The following is a 20610-nucleotide window of genomic DNA, read 5'->3' as shown; positions in this document are numbered from 1 at the left end:
GTGTGAAAAGCGGCTTCCTGACCAGGAGGGACCATCACTCTTCTTGAACTCTTCTTTTTTTTAATATGAGCTCTTCTTCTCTTGTGCCCTGGATTTAAAAACCAGAAGCAGCATGCTTGATCAGACAGAGCTGTCCTGCAAGATATCTGGAGTAAATCTGCCTGAGTCATATCTCATAATTAAAGTCATATAGCACAGTACATGCAAATGAGCTTTGTCATTGCTGCTGCTTTGCCTGTGGGCTATGCAGGAATATGAGCCTGGTTTTCATGAAGAGTATGCAACAGCTTCCATAGGATTTTCTTTTCCCATCCTCTTAATTCCATGCTGTTTCCTATTGGATGTAGCCCTGGTGATGCTATAGCTGCTCGTACAGGCATGACCAGGTTTGCTCTGGAGCAGGGCAAAGCAGCTCAGTGGCTGGGACTGGCATTGGGTCACAATGACTGCTCAGCGTCACTTGTCTTCAGTGGAGCTGAAAGCAAAGGCTGAGGTTCTTTGGAGGTTTAACGATAAACCGGCTTCTCGTTTATTCCTGGGAAGGGTCTTCATTCATTTCAATGCAGGAAAGCTGGAGAGTGTGGAACTATTTTATTCTTATCAGTTTGCAAACACCATGTAGTGCAAATATGTATTGGAAGGTGGTGAACTTTTTAGCGCAGTGATAACCTCCCAGCATTGCTGCAGCTTCTGTAGATGTGCTGGCAGGGTGTTTCTGTCCAACTCAATGCCTTCAGCTTGGAATTTTTGCGTTTTATAACCAGGAAAGGCTGCAACATTAATCTTAATTAAAGGGAGATGATGATTTATTTGGCAGGGCTGACTAGTGCTCTTGTGTGCACAGTGCCTTTCCCAGTGGATTTTGGTATAAACCATAAGATCGGAGAGAGCTGCTGTAGTAAAACTGCAGGAAAATTAGCAACATATTGATTTGATACCCAGGGAGGAACTGGGCGAAGTAGCAGTGGGATTTATGCAACCTGACGTGCCTCTCCCTCCAAGCGCCTGCTGTTCCACCAGCACAGTGAGTTTTCTGTTAGTGGCAACACTGACAAGGCAGCAGTTAGAGCTGTCACTGTCTCCAGAATCAATTTTTTCAAGAGGTTTATAAATCTGCCATTATAAGGAAAAGAGAAAAAAATTCAGTGGAATTGGCTAAACAGCCTTTCCATCTGGAAAAGACATAAAGTACACATGTTTCCAAGCTATTGGTAAAACTGTACAGATGCTTTAAACAGAATGCATAATACCATTTGGTGTCATGTTGAAAGTGGCCTTTGTCTCTTTTTTCAGTCCCATTCTTTCTTTTTGGCAGTGAGTTCATAGAGTAGAATATTCTTATTTGAGTCCAGTTTTTTAAATGAGGAAAGCTTCTAAAAGCAACCTGTAGTTTCACTTTTTCCTGCTGTGTTCAGCCTTAGTTACAATTAAATTTAGGTTTGGCCTCTGAAACTCAAGACATTAGGGCACTTTGGATACTTAAAAAAGTTGAGGTGAAGGAAAAATTAAAAAAACCCTAGGATTAAAGAGATCTGCTCATAATTCAAGGTTAGATTAATCCCTCCTCTACAGCCTCTTGATTGCAATGAGCTTTGAGCAGGAATTTGCATGTTTGTGTCACCCCACTTAGCACAACTATATTTGTCTCCTTTGATTGGCAACGCCATATATTTATCTCAGAAAAATCACAAATGATTCACATGCCTCAGCCTAAAGTAGGAAGGCTGTGCTCTGGACATCTGGATTGAGAAGAATGCAAGTCTCTTGGTTGAATTAAAGCATCAAGGATGTTTATGCTGAAGGTAAGGGCTGACTTGCACATGTGCTTTTTCCTGCCTCACAGTTGGATCACTTGGTCAGGAGGGCTTGGTAGTGGGAAACCTGCCTGCAGAGTGGGATAACTTTGTTCACTCTAAGCCTATGTGGCCTGTCATGCTTTTATATTTTATGTTAAAGGTGTATCTTCTAGTGACTAAATTCTGAAATATATCCTGAGGTTCGTTTGAGGAGGACTCCCATTTCAGCTCAGCCTCTACCCTTTGCATCCCAAAGCTCCCCCCCCCAGCCTTTCTGCATGTAAAAACTTCTGGCACTTAAAAATTGTGTTTCATAGGTGCAGTTTTTGTTTTTGTGCCTCAGTGACATGGTGTTTGCAAATAGCTGAATATGTAATGAAGTACAGTGCCTGGGGCTGAGTGTTCTGACTGGGATTGGCTTAGTGCCTTGTTTTGAATGCTGCAATCTGTAATACATGGGATGCAAGAAGAGCAGCCTCTTAATTCTTCACATCTACCCCGGACACATTTTCCAGACCAGTTGGAATGAGATATGATCAAAATTAGTTCTGTAATTAAGAAAACATTGAACCTCCTGTGTGTGTTAGGCAAATGAGCTAAAGCTTTTAGCCAAGCAATTAAGTGTTATGGTTTTACTGTAAGGTGAATGTAAACTAGATAATTCTCTAGCTAAGCTTCCCACAATCATTTCATTAGTAGGAATTCAGTACAGTGCAGAAGGGAGGCAGCATAGCATGATGGATAAGTTTATTATTGAAGACTGTTGCAGTACAAATGAGTATTGAAAGGCCCAGCTGAGGTTATGGTCATAGTTTGATAGGAGTTTTACTTCATGGTAAGATGGAAGACATACTTTCCTTTGGAGCAGTCATGATTTAAATAAACCAAAAGATGCAATGGAAGACAAAAAAAAATTCTTTGCATAGATACAGACCTGAGATGCAGAGAGATTAAGCACTGTGCATTTCATATGGCCAGTGGAAGCCAAACTTGGATGTTGTGGCAGAGGCACTGGTGAGTGTGTGAGGTACTGTATGGCCAGTGAGAAACATAAGCCCTATTCCACTTTAGAAGGGCTACTGGGAGTGGGTTGTGGTTGGTGTTGTAATATGGATGCTGAATTACTTGGAAATTCTGTTTTTCATCTCCTTCATCTGCTTTATGTCGGTGTGGGCTTCATGGCACTCAGTGTCTTCTGTGGGATATCAAAGTGCTTGATTGAGTTTGTAGATGAGTGCTCTTGAAGTGGTAACTTGCTGCATCTCTTGTTGCAGTATATTAAATTTATGCAAGAATTTTCATCTGATTATCTGACTATGGAACAAACTTTTAAAGGGTGTGACTTCTTAACTAAAACCATATTTCTTAAATGTTGTGTTTGTCTTATCTTTCCACTTAAGGATGCTTCCTGGGAGTGGTATTGGTTCAGGTTCAATAAGTCACGTGCATGGTGTTTTTTTCCTTTTTTTAAAAAAAAGCAAACAACAGCCCTTGTTGATCAAATTAATAGATTATTTAAGGCAGCATGTCTCAAGATTATAAAAAAAGGTCAAGGCAATTTCAGATCAGTTTGTCTCAGTATGGAAGCTATTACTAATGTTTCTGGCTTTGTGTTTCTGTAGGCATTCTTGCCAGTGTTCGTGTACTCATTGAAGTTGTCTCCACTCATAGAAAAAATAAGTGACCACAAGGACTTTAAGAAGCTTCTCAGGACACGGAATAATGTACTAGTGCTGTATTCCAAATCTGGTAAGTCCTCCTTTTTTTTTTTTATTCCTGATGTCACAACTCTTTGTGCCGAGCAAGGTGTATGCATTTGAACATTATGTGCATGTTGAGTTACCAGTGTCCATGCTCAGATGACTAAGCTCTTCACCCTGTTTTGCTCTCTGTTCAGTGTTGCTTTATGTGGCTGTGAGGGCTTCTCCAGGACCAGTGTCCTTTTGGCTTTGTCTCCAAAACTCTCTGCTTGTAATAGCTATCAGCCAGAGCTTTCTGGTGTGTTTATCACAGTAGTTTGCAAGTTTAGATTTCCTGGTGACACTGAAAGGCTTATTGAATAGTTACAGTACTGAAGTCAATCAATCTTTGCTTCTTACAGCTTTGGGTGTCCCATGGTTGTCTTTCAACTTCAACAAAATATACAAATAAAAAATAAGCTGCTTCTGTAAGAGGGAGAAATGACTCATATCATGTCGTGCTGTCTGTGCCCTTGAATTTCTTTGCTGTCTTCTCTCATTCAGGCTCTCCTTTCTGGCTGTTGACTCTTGCTTTTACCTGTCTGTTAGCTCTTCCTTTTGCACTGTTTTGTTCCCACTGTACCTTTTTTCCCTTTTTGCCTTGTTTGTTTTGGTGTGTTATTTTGTGTGACACAATGTAAAACGAAGGAACAATCTTTAAGCCCCATACACAAGTGCAGACATGCTTTTGTGGAAGTCATTGGACAACAAGAAATAAAATGTGAGAATTTGGCAGACAAATATGTGAAGGTGCAGGGATAATTAACTTTGTTTCCTAAAGACGTGCTTATTTTGGAACAGTTAAAATGATGTATGTGACTTAATTTTTTGAAAATATTTGTGTTTTGCTTAGTGGGGAATGTTGAGCACTTGAACTTGGCCAAATGGTTTTGTAGTAATAGGTTCAAAGTGAAAGTAATAAAAGAGTTTTTAATGCTTTTTTATTTTGAAAGGAGCACTTTAGATAAAAAAAGACATCTGTATTATTCTGCTTTTTAAAGGGAAAATTTTCTTTTTATGGTTAATATTTTTAAGTGATGGTTGCTTTCATTTTTAGAAGCACAGCCAGAACACTTCAGCTCTGACACTCATCAAATAATCATTGCCCTATGGGCATTGTTCAAAACGTGTGTTGTGGAGATTTCTTTTTTCTGTTTTTGTTATTTAATTAGTTAGCTTTACCAGTCTAAAGCATTGCATGCAGATCTGACTGTGGGATTAATGTTTCTTCCTGGAACAGTGATCTTTGCACGATTAGAGATTTCCTGTCTAACAGTCACCTAGAAAGAGGGGAAAAAGGAAAAAGAGGTAGGAATTTGGAGGTGCAATTCTTATCCCAGATACTGATCCCCCTGCTGCAGTAAGGTGTTGGCCAGTTGATCATGCTGCTGGAACAAAGGCTTTGCTTCTCAGTTGAGAAGTAGATAACTAGAAAAAAAACCACTAGATAAGTGTTTCTATCATATGCAGAAAATTCATTGGTTTCCAGAGGCGCTCAGGTTGTCCTGCTGGCTGTGTATTCTACCAGGGCTGCTCAACTAGTGGATCTTCTGGAACAAGTCTGTCCTGTCCTGAATGCTTACCTTTAAAGGGTGTTCGTCAGACTGTTCCACTTCAAGCACATGTGAAGAATTCCCCCACATGTCTACACACCTGTGCTGGAGAGACGTGGCAGTTGCACTTTATCAGTTTTGGGTTAGGAGAGTTTATTGAGAGCTGCCGTGTGTGGGCTGACGTCTCTGTTGGCATCAGGCCCAAGCAAAGTCTGTGGAATACAAAGAAGCTGTTTCTGGCTCCAGAGATCATTGAGATAAAAACTGGGGAGGTTTAGAGATTATTTGAGGGAGCTGTTGCTACCCTCTGGCTCTATTTGTCTACTCAGACCTACATAGGCCTTAATTTTCTCAAATGTTGGAGATGAGAATACTGGTCTATAGAGTCATTTGATCTGACCCAGTATAGCTGTTCTTCTGTTCAGTTAGCTGAAGCAGCTGAGGAGCAGCAGCAGTTTAAATAGATCTGTTAGAGGCTCTAGGTTTCTGTTTTCTGTTTAGTGAGGCAGGAAAGAGTGTGTTAGATTTTTTTGGGTATTGATACTTGATATTTTTCACTCCTGATCTCTTGTCCCATTTGTTTTCTGTTTTTTATTTTTAATATCATTTGTAAGACTTTTGGAATGGAAGTGTTTTCCAAAATCTACATGTGGCATGGCATTATAAAAATATCAATTTCATATTTATAACACAGCCAGTTCTTGGAAGGACCTTTTCTGGGTGCTTTCTGCTAATAGTTTTGATCTCCTCAAAACTGTTGGTTTGGGTTATTTTCTGTGTATGGCAGGGATAGAACTGAGGCAGGCAGAGATGCTGAATGGCTTGCCCTTACCGCTGATGAAGGTTCTAAGTAAGGTTGCTCTAATTAACAGGCAGTGATGCAAACTGGCTAATGCCCAGCCACAGGAAAAAGGCAGTGTTGGGATGGAAGCTGTTTTGCTGGAGAGGACACAGTATAGCTCTGTAAATGTAGGTCTGAGACTGTGCCTGGAGGAAAACTTCAGCTGCAGCCAGCATTCCTTCTAGTTTACAGAAGATTTTACTGATCCCTGTCATACTGGTTTCTTCAGATGAGACAAAAGGTTCTTCCAATGCTTCAGAACAAAGGAATGCATTGTTGTGTGTTTTAGATGTGGAGTAATAATGCTGTTGTTGATTTATTTTTATTATTATTTTATTTTGTTTTCCAGCTGCTGCTGCAGAAAGTTCACTCAGGTTATTGTCCAGTGTGGCTCAGGAGGTGAAAGGACGAGGTACTATAAGCTGGATCGACTGTGGGTATGTGTCCTGCTGTTTTTCTCCTCCTTTTTCCTTTTCCTTCTCTTGGCTTTTGTTGCTGCTTTAGCTATTTTGATGGCTCAAAAACTTTTTGCCTGTAACTGAACCCACATCACTCCGTGCGGTTTCTCCATAGCTGTAGGGACCCCACATCTTACCATCCTCTCTTCCTTCGGACCAGTGATGGGGAGTGTTTTTTTCCTTATGGCTGTTGTCGCTTCTCTGGCAGTATGTTTTTCAGCCTGAAGCTGGAGACCTCAGCTGGTATTGCCTTTCATGGGGGAAGTGTAGCATGGAAACTCTGACTACTCCAGCTTTCCCATAAGCTGGGGGATGAGGAATCCCATATGTTGTGCCTCAGCTGGCGGGCAAGGCAACTCTGCACTGACAGCAAGTGTTGCACAAGCAGTAGGGCTGTTTGCTTGGTTCTGAAGCATCCACTTATTTGTGTTTCTTAATAAAATGTGCTTTCTTTTAAAGAAATTTCTCTCTGCTTTTTAGGTTCACGACAATTTTTAACATGAAGCCAGGGTAACTTGTTTTTGTAACTGGTTGCTTGTGTGGGGAGAAGTGAACAGGTGTGTACTTTCTGGTTTGCAGATGTGAAAGCTTCCACTGTGGTTCTTCTCGATAACACATTGCCTGTGGTTTTAGCTTGTGTATCACTGTGCCTCTCTGCATCTGCAGCTTCTAGAACTTTACCTGCGGGTGGCAAATTCCCCTTTCTGTTCTGCAGAGGAGCAGCTTGCTGCCTACCTGTGTGTTTGGGTAGATTGCCATGGTATGAACAAATTGTATGCTGTGCACAGATCTAAGTCAGCTCTGAAAAATCGTATGGCTCCCTTTAAGTTATACTTTAAGATATACTTCTATCCATCAAGCAGTGACCTAGAATAAAGCTGTGGTAAATCAAAGTTACTGTGCTTTTGTTGTTGGTTAACTTGTCTTGCACTTCCCCTAACACCAGACAGGTATATTTCCTGTGATGTCCTCAGCTTCTGCTTTCTGTTTGCATTCTCTTGGGCTCATCCAACACCTTCATCTCTGCTCAGCTGATGGGTGCAGTGTTCTAAGTCATCTGCTGGCAGAAAGCAGGACTACTCCTGGCTGCAGGTGAGGCCTGTGCTAGTTCCCACCTGCTGAAAAGCCAGTGAATAAATTGTATTGACCACAACGAGGAGAAGATTGCATGGAGAAAATACAATCTTCTAACAAAAGCATGGATAGACAATTTTTGTTTGTCAGTAATGATGGCTAGCTAATAGGTTACTGGGCCAGCTTTTTGGCTTTAGTCTTGAATCAGCCCCCTCTGTGACCATGGGTCATGCTACCTTTTTGTGTCTTAATGCTTACTGTATGTGTGCACATGGCATGTATGTACAGCTGCTGGAATGATAAGGCTGTTCATCTGGCCCTTCAAAATGCTACTGTCATACAGTGAAGCAATAACCATCTCCAGGATTTATTTTAGCTCTGGGTTGGGGGAGGAAGGATTCAGTGTTTAGGACTTCAGTTTGAAATCCAGGGAAGTTTTGGCGCTTAATTCAACAGGTCAGTCTCTGCTCCTGAGTTTGTAAGTGATGGTGACGGAGAGGGAAATGTGTTGTTTGCTTTTGCTGTAAAACAATCTTCAATTCATCAAACCCTAATGTGCTCTCCTTTTCCAAATGTTGTAATCTAACCCAAACTTTTTTATGAATGTTACTTGCAAGAAATGTATTTTAAAGTCTCCTCCAGGTAGTGCTTTAATACATTTCCTGGGAAGCTTGGTGCTTGCTGTGCCTTCCCTCTGACCATGGTGGGAAAATATTTAAGTTAAGCTTCCCATTTGTATTGAAAGGTGAGTTAATCTCAGAGAGTGAAGCAGTGTGGTGAAGGGCATGCTGCAAGAGGTAGGGAGAGGTGGGAATAGATTTAGGTTCCTGAAGTTTCCTTTCACGCCAGTTTTATCACCACCATGGCTACTTGCTGCGTGACAGGTGGAGAACAGGGTACTGTTAACATGGCAATAGCTGTAACTCTGTCTTTGAGGGTCAAGCAGTGCTTCCTTTCAGATCATTCACTTGGTGAGAACCTGAAAAAATAATGATCTGTCCAACTGTAGCTGGGTTTTTTTCAGAGATGTCTCTTCTATCCCTCCCTCCTGCAGAGGGATGTCGTAGCAGAGTTTGTGAGCTTGTCTCATGGGGCAGGGTGTGCTGGAAGATTGGCTTGGGGCAGGGCAGGTCTTGATGCATGAAAAAAAATCAAAACCTGAACAAATAGTTTGCGCCTGAACCAAGAGGTTGGTTGATTTGCCTGTTAAAATTTTACTTGTTAAACATTTAAATAATTCTGAATTCATTCTTGTAGTGTTGAGGTAACTTTTAAATACATTTTTGTCCTTGAAAGATTTTTTTCCTTTGCTTTTTTTTTTTTTGGTGGGTATACAGGTGGCTGCAAAGTGCTGCCTGTCTCATTGCAGTGATAATGTGAGAGAGGTTGCAGTAGTGCTGTCTGTCACCAGTCACAAAGGGCCACTTGTAGGGCCTGAACAGCTGAGTCCTACCAGAGTTGCTCAGGCTGTTCTCCCAGTGTAAGTATGCTGTGGAGCTTATTTGCAAGTCTTCGTGCGGAAACAAACAGCACACAGATGCAGGGGTATTTACAGCACAGGCTCAATTTGTTTTACAAATATTGACAAGAAATGGCTTGTTTGGCAGCAGTGTTTAGCAGGGAATTTTGGCTTTCATCTTTACATCCCACTGCAGCGGACTTCTTTGCCTTCAGATCCAAGCATTGGCAAGGCTGGCATACACGCAGAGTTGTGGTTTGTGTCTCTTGCTTTCCTGTGGCGATGATGGCAGTCTTTTTCTTTATTGGCAGTGCTTTTTTTGTTACTTGTCAGTCCACTTCTTCCCCTCATTTTCAGGAAAAAAACAAGAACATATTGCTCCACTGATGGAAATCATTATGAAGTATCAGCAGTTATGTTCTTTATTTCATACAGCTGAGAGGAGTGTGCAGGTTTGCAGCTGGAGGCAGGCTGCCTGAATTGCTGACTTATGTGTAACTGGCTCCTTGGCCTTGGCTTTGTTAAGTCTGTGATAAGAGGCAAAGGTTAGACTGGAGTTTTCAGTTCTAGGTTGAGTAGTTGCAGGGAGACCAGGGAGGTTGGTTTTTCAGCATAGTGTGAGGAAACACTTGGTTTCTTGCTGAAACTGTTAGTGTGAAATAGATGTTGCCACTTCATTTGTCCCTTTGCAACAGGATAGCAAAGGTCCCCAGAGTGCCTGGGCTTAGGAGAGGTAAGGCTGGGAAGTGCCAGGTACCTGCCATTCCTGCACAGTTAGGCTCACTCCTGTTGTGTGTCGTGCTGGAGCAGGGCCACGGTGAGTCCAGCAGGGCCACAGTCAGCCCAGCACGCCCAGGGACACCTCTGCATGCAGTATTGCAGAAAAGGTCCTCATTCATGGGAGATTTCAATCAATTTGCACAGGCAAATAGGCACCTCCTGCTAGAGATGAAGGGGTAGTGCGAGTATTGCTTGCAGCATTGAAGTGGTCAGTGTTTGCTCCTGTGTGCTGAGATAGTGTATGTGGCTCTGTATGTAATTAAACCTATTTCAGTTGTGAATAAAAGACCCACAAGTGATGTGACAGAAATATGTTTTATTCTAGCCTTTCCATGTTGTAATTAGGAAGTCCTTGCTGAGGCTTTTGATGTTGAATGAACAGTGGTGTGAGAGATGACAGAATATTGAATTAGTAATGCCTGGTAAAATGCAGTCTTCTGTGTGATAGCTACTTTTTGTTGCTGTCAGTTTGAACAGAGTACTCTCTGCTACCTTTAATTATTTATTTTCTCCCTGTAATACCGCCTGCTTCATTTCTGACTTGAGGCTAACTGGTAGCAGGGGTAGAGAACAGTATTGAAAGTTGGTAAATTTTTGGAGTGTTCCAGACAGATGGATCAGTCATCTCACGGGCAGGTATTTTGAGACTCATGTTTGGGAAGGCACCATGTTAACAGGAGCTGAGAGTCCCAGCTTCTGTTCCTCACTTTGTGAATGATTCATGTGTTACTTTGTGCTGTTAAAAAAGGTGTATCTGTTTTCCAGGCAACTGGGTAAATATTGCCTGATTCATTAGTCAGTGTTTGTAAAGAGACTGGAGAACTTTGAAAGGAAAAATGCTACAGCAGCTCAATTGAGTGCTCTTCATTTAATGTGTTTGGATGCTATTGGGATGGGCATGTAAGCAAAGGACTGTTAATGAATTATTTTTAGTAGGAGGCTGATAGAAACGTTGCAAATGGAAGGGCTTCATGGGGAGTTGAAAGCTGAAGATGTCTGCAAAAACAGAAACATTTGTCTTCTGTGTGATCTCAAAAGTTTGGATGCTGCTAACTGTAGGGGCAGGGGGAACTGTGCTGGAGCTGGTGTGTGTTGCACAGGCAGAGGGATGGTCTGTGTGGCTGCTGCAGAGCCTTTTCCTCTCACAGTCCCTCATAGAGACTCTTGGTATATCCTTAGGGTGGCAACTAAAAGGTACAAAGTGATGTCCCTGGGAAGTCAGTAAGATGAAGTTAGTGCTTGAGTGAAAGACAAAAAAAAAATTGTTGCTTGTCTTCAAAGTAGACAAAGCTCCAGTCCCAGTTTGTGATGTCCTGAGGTCTGGTTTTGAAAAGTAATTAATATAAAATTATCTTCTAGCCTTCTAGAGTAGGGTGTGTGATAGATCATTGGGTGGCCAAGGACTGATTTTACTTGGAGGAGTGTTAACTAGTTTGAGTGAAGTGGAAGGGGGGGGGGAAAAAGTAAAATGGCTTTGTTGAAGAGGATACGTTTGCTAGGTTACAACATGAATTGTGGTCAGATGCAGTTTTGAGGAAGTGGCAGAAGAGGTTTAAACTATCTCTTTCCATCTGGAATGTGATTAAGTGAATGTTCCTGGTTTTTCTTGGTGCTGAATTGTCTTGAGTTGACTACAATCCCCGCCCAGTTGTGATCTGATATTTTCAAAAAAGCACCCATTTCTTTGGCTCTGAGTAATTATTTGCTGCTGAAGCTTGCATGGTTCCCTTTTACTCTATGTCCCAAACATAAACAAAACTGTGTGATTTCCATCTGCTGCCACAGTGCATGTGTGCTTGGCTTTAGCACATTAGTCTGCTAGGAAGAGGAAGTGCCATCTGGTTAAAATGCCTGACTAATTTTTGGCTGGTTTTAGCCCCACTTGTTCTGCTTCTGTGTCATTCTAGTAGTCACTTTTGTGTGTCCTGTGCATGGTTCTTGTAGTCTCCATCCCAAATAATTACTTGTTATTTCTTGCAATCCCATGATGCTTAGCATAAAGGTAAGGCCATAACTTTTCTGGTGAAGCAGCCCTTTCAAGGCTGTGCATCTAAACATGGACTGGTTCAGGAGAGAGCCTAATCTAATGAATAGTTGTGTTCTCTGGTATTTTCCCCAATTTCAATATTTATCCACCTTTTAGATAAAATCTTCCTTCCCAAATTTCTAATTTTCTAATGCTTTGATACAGAAAAGTTTTACCTATACACAAAATCATCAGTGAATTTGATTAATGCCTTGAAATAGTAGGGAGAAATTTCAGATATAAGGCCACTGGTACAGATGGCATTAAGTATCATTTTGCTCTTTACTTTTTACCTTCACTTCTGTAAATCGGATCAGAAGTAGGATTTATTTAAGAGAATAAGTCTGCTCATCTTCCTTCCCTGTAGTTGAATTTTAAAGCTGATGAAAAGCTTTGAAATTGGGAATAAAAATGACCAGATGTAACGGAGAGAGAAAAAAAGAAAGAACGGAGTGCTGTGTCTTGCACTGGTGCTACCCTCTTCCATCCAAGTAGATTTGCAGTGTTTGGGATTTCTGCCTGTTTCTACAGCTGCCTTGAAGGTGAAGGGCAGCAGCAGCTCAGGAGTGGTGGCAGGTGATGTAGGGTGCCAGCCTGGGGATGGTAGCAGGGGCTCCATTTTTATCTGGTCCAGGGGAGGTAAGCCAGGTGTCCATCAGGAACACCCTGCAAGTGTAGTTATACTGGCAATGTGGTCCTTGTGTGGATGATTTATATGGATGTGCAAACTGTTCATTTGCTTCAGAGATTTTCAATGCCTTCCTCCTGTCTCTATCGTAACCTGTCTGTGTGGTTAATGCTAATTCACATTAAAGCCCTTTTATTTTCCTGTAAGAGTGACCATGGAGGAAGTGCTATGCCAGTCTGGGAAAAAAATAAATTCCTTCATTAAGCTCACTCTCATTCCTAACATAAGCCCATTTAATCTGGTGTATTGCATTAATACAGAAATGCAGAGCATTTAACTGAAATCCACTGTAGTGCTTGGGTGTATGAGCCTGGGCTTATGTCTCAGTTTCATCCTAACCACGTGCATTCACTGTGGTTTGCCTGGAATTGCTCATTAACTATGAATCTTCAACATTGCTGCTTTTCAGACTGTGATGAAGAATAAGCAAGCTAAGATTTAATGTAAAGTTACGTCCATTTTCCTGCATTCAATACTTCATTTAAAACATCCTCTAATATCCTCTCCAGGCCCCTAGTGCAGCTAAAGGTCATAAAACAGGCACTGGGGAAATAGTGCAGTGGGGCTGTAATGTTTGTGTGCCTGCGAGCGATACGTTCAAAACCTGCCTTCAAGGGGATCTTAGATGAGTGTGAACTCAAAGACAGATTGGTAGTAGACTTGTGTCCCAGGTTAGGACACTGTTCCCCTGTACCAGGTGGTGTGAGTTAGAGGAGGTCTGGATGAGTCTGATGAGGATGCTGCTGCTTTGCAAAGAGAGTTTGAGTGTTTGGCGTTTCTAGAAGTTCTGCAAAGCCTTTGGAGGCTCCTGTGCATATATTCACCTTATTTCTGTGCAGGTACGTGGGCTGCCAAGTGCCTCTTCCTAATTTATATTTCCATGGAAAGTACTGTTCGTTATAACTTTTTGACTTTCTGTAGGGCTGGAGCTTGGAATTTTTTCCCTTAGTTGCCTTTGCTTGACGATACCTGTTACCTTTTTGTCTTGAGTTTCTTTCTGCTCTTTGGCTCATTCTTGCTTGCAGTGAGAATTAATCTCATGGGTTTTAATTTTCAGAAAATACTTCTTTTTAATCTCATTCCTATAGATTCTTGGCCTCTCTAATTGACTAATGGGTACAGAGAGTCATTTGTATTGGGTGATGAGTGGTGCTGGGTCTCCGCAACACATGGATTATTCTCTTTGCATTCCTGGCACGTTCCAAGGGAGTGTTTGAAGCAGAAGGCTGCCAATTGCCTCGTGGGTCACAGGGAGGCTTTTTGCTGCATTCTAGATGGGAAATCAGGCCCTAAATTGAGATGAGAATCTCCTGTCAGTTTACTAATCCTAATCTTAAATTTTTTTCCAGCAGCATCAGTTTTCTGTTTTTGGTTTTCTTGCTCCTCCATCCCTGGAAAGATTCAGGCTTTTCACATGTCATGTTGTTTGAGCGGCTCATTTGTCCTGTGCTATGGAAAACTGTTGCTATTGTTACTTCTTTTATAAGATAGTTTCCATCAGGAAGCAATGGCAAAATGTTGCTTTGTTTTCAAAGACACATCTTGTGTTTTAAGCTTCCTGTGTTGATTACTTCTGCGTCTGTGTCTTCTGGGTCCTGTTTCTATTTTGGCGACTGGAGGTTCTTAAACCCCACTCAGGAGCGTAGGATCCAAGTGCCTGTTTGCACGGAGAGCTGCGGATGGGCTTTCTGTTCAAGTAGCTGTGAGCCATTATCATCCAGCAGCTGCTTAGCACAGCTCTTTGGAGAAGTGCTCCTGGAAGCTAGGGGCTGATGGTTTGAGAAGTGATTTTTATTTATTTTTTAATTATCATTATTTATTTATTTTCCTTCTCTGATTTCAGGTCTGTCTCAAGAGTGATGCAGAAAGATCAGGGATCATTAGAGAGGATGAGGAGCCTTACAAATGTGACATACCATCAGCAGCAGTAGCTGTGCCAGCTGCCACCCCAGGCTGGGTGGGAGGAGTGAGGATGATGGAGAGTCAATGCAGGGAGTCAGTCTGTTGTCATTTGGTCAGCAAAGTATGCAAGCTGCTGTGGTGTAAATGGATCACAGACTCCTTATTGGAGGGTGGGATTGATGACTGGAAGGAGCGTAGTCAGAATCCCATATTGTCAGCAATAATGGCTAATGAATTGCATTTTTTTTTATTTGGAAACCTCATATGAGCACATCTAGCTACAACTGACAGTTTATGACTTCCTCTTTCAGATTAGACTTGCAAGTGAAAATGTGGTTTTTATTTTTAGGTGGATTGAGGCAATTTCTGGCACTGGCACCCCTTTTGCTGCTTTTTTGGGTCACAAACTCAATTAGTTGTTTGGCAGGATTTCAACTCCATGGTTTCTCAGGATGTTCGTCAGTCTGTTGTCTGGAGAGGGTATTCTCTGGAAGGTAGCCAGAGGGCATTGCAGAGGCTGCACATTGGGCTGGGAAACCCTGTTTTATAATTCACTTCTGGGGGCTGGTCTGGATTTGCGGTTGCACTTCCCTGAAGTTGTAACTGGAGTTCTTCCCTGTATGATGGTTTTTACCATAACATAAAAGAATGAAAGCAGTTAAATAACAGAGACAATAATGAGAGAACATGCTGGTAACAGGACAACAGCTTTGACTCTGGTACTTTCCACGGCTTTTTTCCCAACATTGGGAGGCTTGTTTTGTAGGCAGCCCTGCTTCTGCTCTGCCATATCACCCTGTTTAAAGAGCCTGGTCCTCCTCCTTACCTGCTCAGTCTCATCTCTTCCAGCTGTTGGGACACTGATAGTGTCTGTGCAGCCACTGGTACAGCACAGCCTCCACCATGCTGGGGTCTACAGGTGCAACTGTGATATAAGGGACTGCTGAAGCATAATTTATGTGGATTGTTTGGCTCTGTTTCATAGAATGGTTCGGGTTGGAAGGACCTTAAAGATCATCTAGTTCCAACCATCTTTCAGATGGAGAGACCTACAGCTAGAAGAGGTAACCTGTTTACAGGTTGTGAGGTCTGTGGTTCACATGTGGTTACATGATATGCTGATAGAGGACTGAGAGAGTTTTTGTGCAGACAGATTTACTGACCTGGTTATTTAAAGTGGTGTTGTCAGTGTTTTTATTAATCACTTCCCTTGTGCCTGGAAACACGGTAGGTACAGATGAAAAAGAAAGCTGGATCCAGTCCTTGTCACAAAGTGTTAGTAGATGCCAGCACTGTGGTATTGAAGCAGGGTGGCCTCACAGTGCATGCATATGCTGCTATTACATTGGCAGCTGGAACTGTAAACTTTTTTTGGATGGCATTTTTGTCACTTTGTAAGATGGGATTTGACAGTCATCCCAGATCCTTCCTCCCCAGAGGCTGATGTGGTTGTAGGGCTGTTTTCTTTTCTTGATGAGAAGCCAGTGGGCAACATTATGTGATAAGGGAACTAGTTAGGGAGCTGTGGACAATCTTATTTGTACTTGTGAGAGAGAAAGATGCTAAGGATGTTTGGTCTTATCTTGCTGCTTTCAGGAGCTACCAGGACACTATTTGAATTTGCCCCAAGGAGAGGAGGGTGTTTTTCACTGCCACATCCAGGCAGTGCATCTACCTTTCTTAACTGAGGATCCGTCCAGCTTGGACTTGTTCTGTATTTAGAAGCCAGTGTGTACTTAGTGCAGCCAAACTCCTGGGTTTTATTTTGTGTTTCTCCCATCTAGCTTTGTCTGTTGTTCTTTCTCTCTCCAAATTACTTTGCCACATTGCTGCAAAGGCCTTTCTCTGGGTTGCTTCTTCCACTGGGGACTGCCATTGGTATCTCTTACTACTTCTCTGTCCTTGTGGCCACGAACTTATGGTTGCTTTGTGGACAGACTTGCACAGGCAGAGCATCCAGGTCTGGCTTTGTTGGTGGTGAACCAAAGGAGGTCAGATCTCCTTTGTAAGCCCCTCATCCACCTCCTGTCCCTGGTAACAGCTGACAGCCTGTGCAAACTGATTATTCATGTATGCTAATACTGGCAAGGGACCACAAGAGGTTTACAGGGAGCACTCCTGTCAGGCTTCCTGCCAGCTCCATCTTATCTCCCAGTAGAGGAGGCAGGGATGTAAATGGAAAGGGGTGAAGGATTCCTGTGATGCACACTGTCTTTGTTATTTAGACTGCTTGCTTGCTTAGGTCAACTTGGATCTCTCATTTTATAATTTCTTTTTAACAAGCCACATTTTCTTTCACTTCTCCAGCAAAGGAGCGTTTTGGTTTGGTTTCATGGGAAGAGGGAGTGTGAGAGTGGAAGGAAGCTGTGCCATCATGCCATGTGAGGTTTGGCCTTAATACCACAGAGACAGCTGGTGGTTAGGTCCTTTATGGTATTTCAAATAGGTTGAAGTTTTGGATGATTTTCCACAGAGATAAAGCGTGATGATTTGTAGGACTGCCTGCAGACAAAGCAGGGGTCCCTTCAGCAGTAGCACAGGGACCTGCAAGGGTTCAAATTTCTCTGGATAGAAATAGCACAAGGCAGTCAAGGATGGCTGCTGGGGCACATTACTGACCTCATCTTCAAACCAGTGTCTCCTCAGCCTGATGCCTTGTTTGGAGTGTCTTGGTCTGAGTGGTACAGTGCTGATTTTGTGGGGTGGTTTGTGGCTTTTTATGTTTTGGGTTTTTCTTGTGTTTTTTCCTTCTTTTTCTTTTTCTTTTTTTTTTTTTTTTTCTCTTCTAGTCTTTCTAACAAACTCTTACACTGCCTCTTCAAGTGGTATAATTAAATTGCAAGAACTGGAGTTCTAATTACCCTCTCCCATGTGAGAGTTGAGGAGCTCATCATCAGAGAGAGGCTGCTGGCTGTGATTCAAGAGACAAATCTCAGAGCAAAGACTGCATCTGTGTTGATGTTTACTCTTATTAAGGGTAATGGTCATTACCAAGTGATATAAGAGCAGGTTGCTCTTCACAGGTTATTTTTGTCTGGATGTAAGTGGAAGAAGAAGAAGGAAAAGCAGAACAGGTCCATCTCTCCTTTTTCTGTACATCTCATAGTCTACTTTTTTTCAAAGAATAGTTAAGAGTTGGTGGGTCTGGCAAGTGCAAAAATCTGCAATGATGCATGAAAATTACTTATACATATTTAGACACTTCTTATTCTGGGAATTTGCTCCTCTTCCACCCCTTGCATCAGTGCAGATAGCTTGCATAAACAGACTAAACTCCCAATGCAGAGAATCCTTCCATTAAATGACGTACTGGAGCAAACTGCTACTTTTTTTTACTGTGATAATGGATGTACATTCAAGCAGCTATGTGAATCTCTACAAATGGAGTGATCCTGAAAACATGGCAGGATTAGATTCTGTTCCCTTCCAATGAAACAGCTGTTATCTTTTTTTTTTTAATAGTAACTCATGCAAACAGAAAAATAATTGATAGGAGTTGAGTGGTAGGAGTTGTTAGCTGCTTGCTCACGGGTACAACTCAGTAGTAACATTTTGTAGCCTTTTTCAAGTATAAATCTTGCAGAACTTTCTGAAGATGAGTACCTGGATCTCCAAATGAGACACAAAGAGCAATTACAATTGCACCAGATTGCTGGCAGAACTGGCAACTGAATTGTCTTGAGACCTGTTTTGGTCCTCTACTGATGCCAGAACAATCGTCTGCACATGTTGGGGTTTGACAGACCCTGTTGTTGGAGGTAGGTTTCAGCATTACACTTGTTCATGTCAACCATCTCATGTTTGTCTTGGCAAGGCTGAGATAGCCACAAATACTTGTGTATCCTGGAAACATTTGGGAGTGTCTAGAAGAACATTTACAAATGTTGACTGTAGTATGGGCTGACTTCAGCCGACAGGGGCTCAAACCTCTGGGTCTGTATAGAGTAAGATGGAAGGATGCTGGAACTGGTACCTCCTCCTAAGATTCCCTGACCTTGGAATTGCTGAGGTTTAGCCCATGGCACAATTGGAGGACTGCAGGTGAGAGAAGAAAGGATGTTTCTGGATGTTGGGTTTGATGTTGCTGCAGACTTTCTGTACAAACCCCTTGTGGCAAACTACCTTCTCAGCAACAATCCAAATCCGGGCTATTTGTTTTGTAATCTAGCTTTGTTACAGGGAGAAATGTCCATATTATTCAATGAACAGATTACACATTTTAGCTCCACCTTCCACTGCAGTCTGGGGAAGACAAAAGTGCAGCAGAGAACATGAAAATGACTGTCTTCTCAGGCTCAGATCTCCAGTCTCTCGGAGAAGCAAAGAAAGCATTTACGGGTTAAAATAACTAGCTTTGGATATGGTCTGAAAATACAGAACCAGGATGATTTCAGTAAGACTCTTCAGATGAACATGCTTCTATACAATTTGGATTACAGGTGCTCCTTTCTGGTGAGGTAGCTGCATGCATTGCTGGTTTCTTAAAATGCTTGTTTCTGTCTTCAGGATAATAATCTGATTTTGATGCATGTGTCTGTAGCACCCCCTCCTCATCTCCATCTCCAATAAGCATTTAGAGAATTTCCACAAAGGCAGACTTGAATCTGCAGCACACTGCAAACTTGCTGTTTGTTGTTCCTCACATTTGCAGGAAGGCAGCTGGAGAACACTGGGAGCAGCAGCACCTAATTTGGTGGGGCTCTTGCCACCCTTTCATCTCAGGGTCTCTAATGTGGCTGTAATCAGTTTAAACTTGATGGGTTTTCATTGTTTTCATTTTCTAAATTGATTTATCTGTGTAAAAGGTACAAGTTGTCCTCTGCTGGGAAACAGCTTCCAAGCTTCTTAATCTTGCTGTTTGTCGATGCAAAGAATAGTCTTGTCAATGTGAATCATCCTCTCTTCTTTGTAGTTGCATTGTTTCGCTCTTCTCTCCAGGTCTTTGACTGACTTCATGTTCACTTCGTCTTGAAGGATCCTTATAGCTTCACTTCTGCATTGTTTAGGACAGTGGTTAAACCATGAAGACCACTTACTTGTCCACCTAAGAGAATGTATATGAAGTTTTCTCCCATGACCCATCTCTCTCCTTCAGCTCACCCTAATAGGGTGCTGAAAGTGTTTCATTCACTGTGAAAACTGCCTCCAGCAAGTCTATGTGCTGTTACATGATGCCTCCTTCAGGAGCTGTGGTCCTTTCCTCCACTTGGCAAATGTGGCCCCAGGACACATGTCTCATACCTGGAGTAAATGGTGTTGCTGGGCTTCGGGCTTCAAAATCTGGTTTCTGCAGGACATTTTTAAGGCTGGCCACTTGGGATCTGGGCTTGGAGATACCATGAAGATGTTTCTTTTTAGTTCTGATTTATCTTCTGCCGCATATAAAAGCTGACCTGCTGTTTCTCTTTGAATCTTTTCACAGACAGTGCTTTTTTACCATTGCCCTAACAGTAGCTTGGTCTTCTTGTGAACTTGACTTCCTAAATTTAGTGTTAATCCCACAGGCAGAAAATCTGCTGAGTCCTTGGACATGCTAGAATGGTCTCCTTCTCCCTTGCTTAGGGCCTGACTTTGGAATGTCATTTTAACACAGTTCACTGTGTTCTGACAATGCAAATGGGTAAATTAAATTGGCTAATGCCACTTTCCACAATGTTTGTTCCACAAACTTAGCTGAGCAGCTTCCAAATTATTGTTAGTTGCAACTAATTGCTGATGAGGAAGCACAGCAATGAGTTTTCAGAAGTGAATGTGTTTTATTTCCTTTCTGGTAACCATTTTTTTCTTCCAATATGTGTTTTTTGCAGTGATACCGAAAGCCGAAAATTATGCAAGAAGATGAAAGTAGATCCTAATTCAAAGGAGAAAGGAGTGGAATTGCTCCATTATAAGTGAGTGTTGGACTGGGATTTATGGTTCTTATTGTTGATGGCTCTGTTAGGACCTTTAGCTCTCCTTGCAGCTCTGTACTGCTGCAGTATGACAAAACTTGTGAAATTGATTGCTGTTTCTTCAGTTTACAGGCATGTGTTTTGACAGAAGTTGGGTTAAGTTTATTCTACTGTTGAACAGAGTACTCCAAGAGCATGAGCAGGGCCTGGGAGTCCATTTGAGAGACAAATGGACTAAAACTACCCAGTGCACAGGGCTGATGCCTGAGATTTGGACTCTCTTACTTTTGTTGGCATGTGCCTTGGGCAAGTCACTTCACCCCCCTGCTTGTTTTTCTGACTTGCAGTAGTACTTCATAAAGTAAGTGGAGAAAGACAAGTGTAGTGAGACAGCAAGAGATTT

At 42.1% G+C, this 20610-nt stretch overlaps 1 protein-coding gene across 1 annotated transcript in view; it reads left to right on the top strand.

Moving 5' to 3' along the window:
• PDIA5 (protein disulfide isomerase family A member 5) overlaps positions 1-20610 on the top strand; it is a 99823-nt gene that overhangs the window by 8201 nt on the left and 71012 nt on the right. The window contains exons 2-4 of the mRNA XM_051623583.1: positions 3419-3545; positions 6279-6366; positions 20124-20207. Of these exons, the coding sequence (XP_051479543.1) occupies positions 3419-3545; positions 6279-6366; positions 20124-20207 (299 nt within the window). The remainder of the gene's footprint in view (positions 1-3418; positions 3546-6278; positions 6367-20123; positions 20208-20610) is intronic.

The sequence above is a fragment of the Apus apus genome, chromosome 6, assembly GCF_020740795.1.
Source record: "Apus apus isolate bApuApu2 chromosome 6, bApuApu2.pri.cur, whole genome shotgun sequence".
NCBI lineage: Eukaryota > Metazoa > Chordata > Aves > Apodiformes > Apodidae > Apus > Apus apus.
Note: the sequence above shows the minus strand (reverse complement) of the source record. Positions and strands in the feature narration are given on the sequence as shown.